The following is a 1,362-nucleotide window of genomic DNA, read 5'->3' on the forward strand; positions in this document are numbered from 1 at the left end:
CCCGGTGTCGGTGGGCGTGTCCCGGTGTCGGTGGGCGTGTCCCGGTGCCGTCTCCCGGTTCCGTGTCGCGGTCCCGGTGTGCGTGTCCCGGTATCAATGGGCGTGTCCCGGTGTCTGTGGGCGTGTCCCGGTGCTGTGTCGCGGTCCCGGTGTGCGTGTCCCGGTGGCCGGGAGCGTGCCCGGGGGCGTGTCCCGGTGGCTGAGGGGGAGTGTCCCGGTCCCGGGGCGTGTTCCGCTGCCGTGGGCGTATCCCTGTCCCGGGGCGCGTCCTGTTCCTGTGGGCGTGTCCCTGTCCCGTTCCCGGGGCGTGTCCCTGTGCCGTGGGCGTGTCCCGGTGCCAGTCCCGGGGCGTGTCCCGTTCCCGTGGGCGGGTCCCTGTCCCGTTCCCGGGGCGTGTCCCGTTCCCGGGGCGCGTCCCGGTGCCGTGGGCGTGTCCCTGTCCCGGTCCCGGAGGCGTGTCCCGGTGCCGAGGGCGGGTCCCTTTCCCGGTGCCGTTCCCGGGGGGTGTCCCGGTGCCGTGGGCGTGTCCCTCTCCCGTTCCCGGGGCGTGTCCCGGTGCCGTGGGCGTGTCCCTCTCCCGTTCCCGGGGCGTGTCCCTGTCCCGGGGCGTGTCCCGGTGCCGTGGGCGGGTCCCTGTCCCGTTCCCGGGGCGTGTCCCGGTGCCGTGGGCGGGTCCCTGTCCCGTTCCCGGGGCGTGTCCCGGTGCCGTGGGCGGGTCCCTGTCCCGTTCCCGGGGCGTGTCCCGGTGCCGTGGGCGGGTCCCTGTCCCGTTCCCGGGGCGTGTCCCTGTCCCGTGGGCGGGTCCCTGTCCCGTTCCCGGGGCGTGTCCCGGTGCCGGGGGCGGGTTCCTGTCCCGTTCCCGGGGCGTGTCCCGGTGCCGGGGGCGGGCCGCGCCGAGGCCGCCATGGCGCTGCGCGGGGCTCTGGCGCTCCGTGTCGCCTACGCGTCCTTCGGCGCCCTGAGCGGCCTCTCGGCCTTCTGCGCCTGGAGCGCCGTGCCCGCGCTGCGCCAGCCCGGCACGGCCGCGGCCGGGGGGCTCTCGGGTACGGGGCCGGGGGGCGAGGGGGCGCCGGGCCGGGGCTGTGAGGGCTGAGGGGGCTCCGGGTGAGGGAGGGCATCGGGGCCGGCGGCGTGAGGGGGCTGAGCCTGAGGGAGCGGGTGGGGGCAGCGATGGGGCCGAGGAGCCCCTTCCTGAGCCCTGAGGGAGCTGGGGGGGCGTGAGGGCTGAGGGGGGAGTGAGGAGCCCCTTCCCCGGAGCTGAGGGGGCTGTGAGGGGTGTGAGCGGGTCCAGGGCGATGGTGGGGCCGAGGAGCCCCTTCCCCAGGGCTGAGGGGAAGTTTGAGGGGGGGTTGAGAGGGGTGT

The 1,362-nt window shown here is 77.1% G+C and overlaps 2 protein-coding genes across 2 annotated transcripts in view; one reads left to right on the forward strand and one right to left on the reverse strand.

The window, feature by feature from the left end:
• Positions 1-906, reverse strand: part of LOC121662482 (putative per-hexamer repeat protein 5) — a 3,426-nt gene extending 2,520 nt beyond the window's left edge. The window contains exons 1-2 of the mRNA XM_042023677.1: positions 890-906; positions 1-848 (exon numbers count right to left, since the gene is read on the reverse strand). The exon at positions 1-848 is cut by the window's left edge and continues 240 nt beyond it. Of these exons, the coding sequence (XP_041879611.1) occupies positions 1-848; positions 890-906 (865 nt within the window). The remainder of the gene's footprint in view (positions 849-889) is intronic.
• SLC48A1 (solute carrier family 48 member 1) overlaps positions 874-1,362 on the forward strand; it is a 6,759-nt gene continuing 6,270 nt past the window's right edge. Inside the window, exon 1 of the mRNA XM_042023630.1 lies at positions 874-1,043. Coding sequence (XP_041879564.1) covers positions 905-1,043 — 139 coding nt within the window. The 5' untranslated portion in view covers positions 874-904. The remainder of the gene's footprint in view (positions 1,044-1,362) is intronic.

The sequence above is a fragment of the Corvus kubaryi genome, unplaced genomic scaffold (genome assembly GCF_017639235.1).
Source record: "Corvus kubaryi isolate FWS band 111438036 unplaced genomic scaffold, C.kubaryi_AGA036_p1.0 37253, whole genome shotgun sequence".
NCBI classification, from domain to species: domain Eukaryota; kingdom Metazoa; phylum Chordata; class Aves; order Passeriformes; family Corvidae; genus Corvus; species Corvus kubaryi.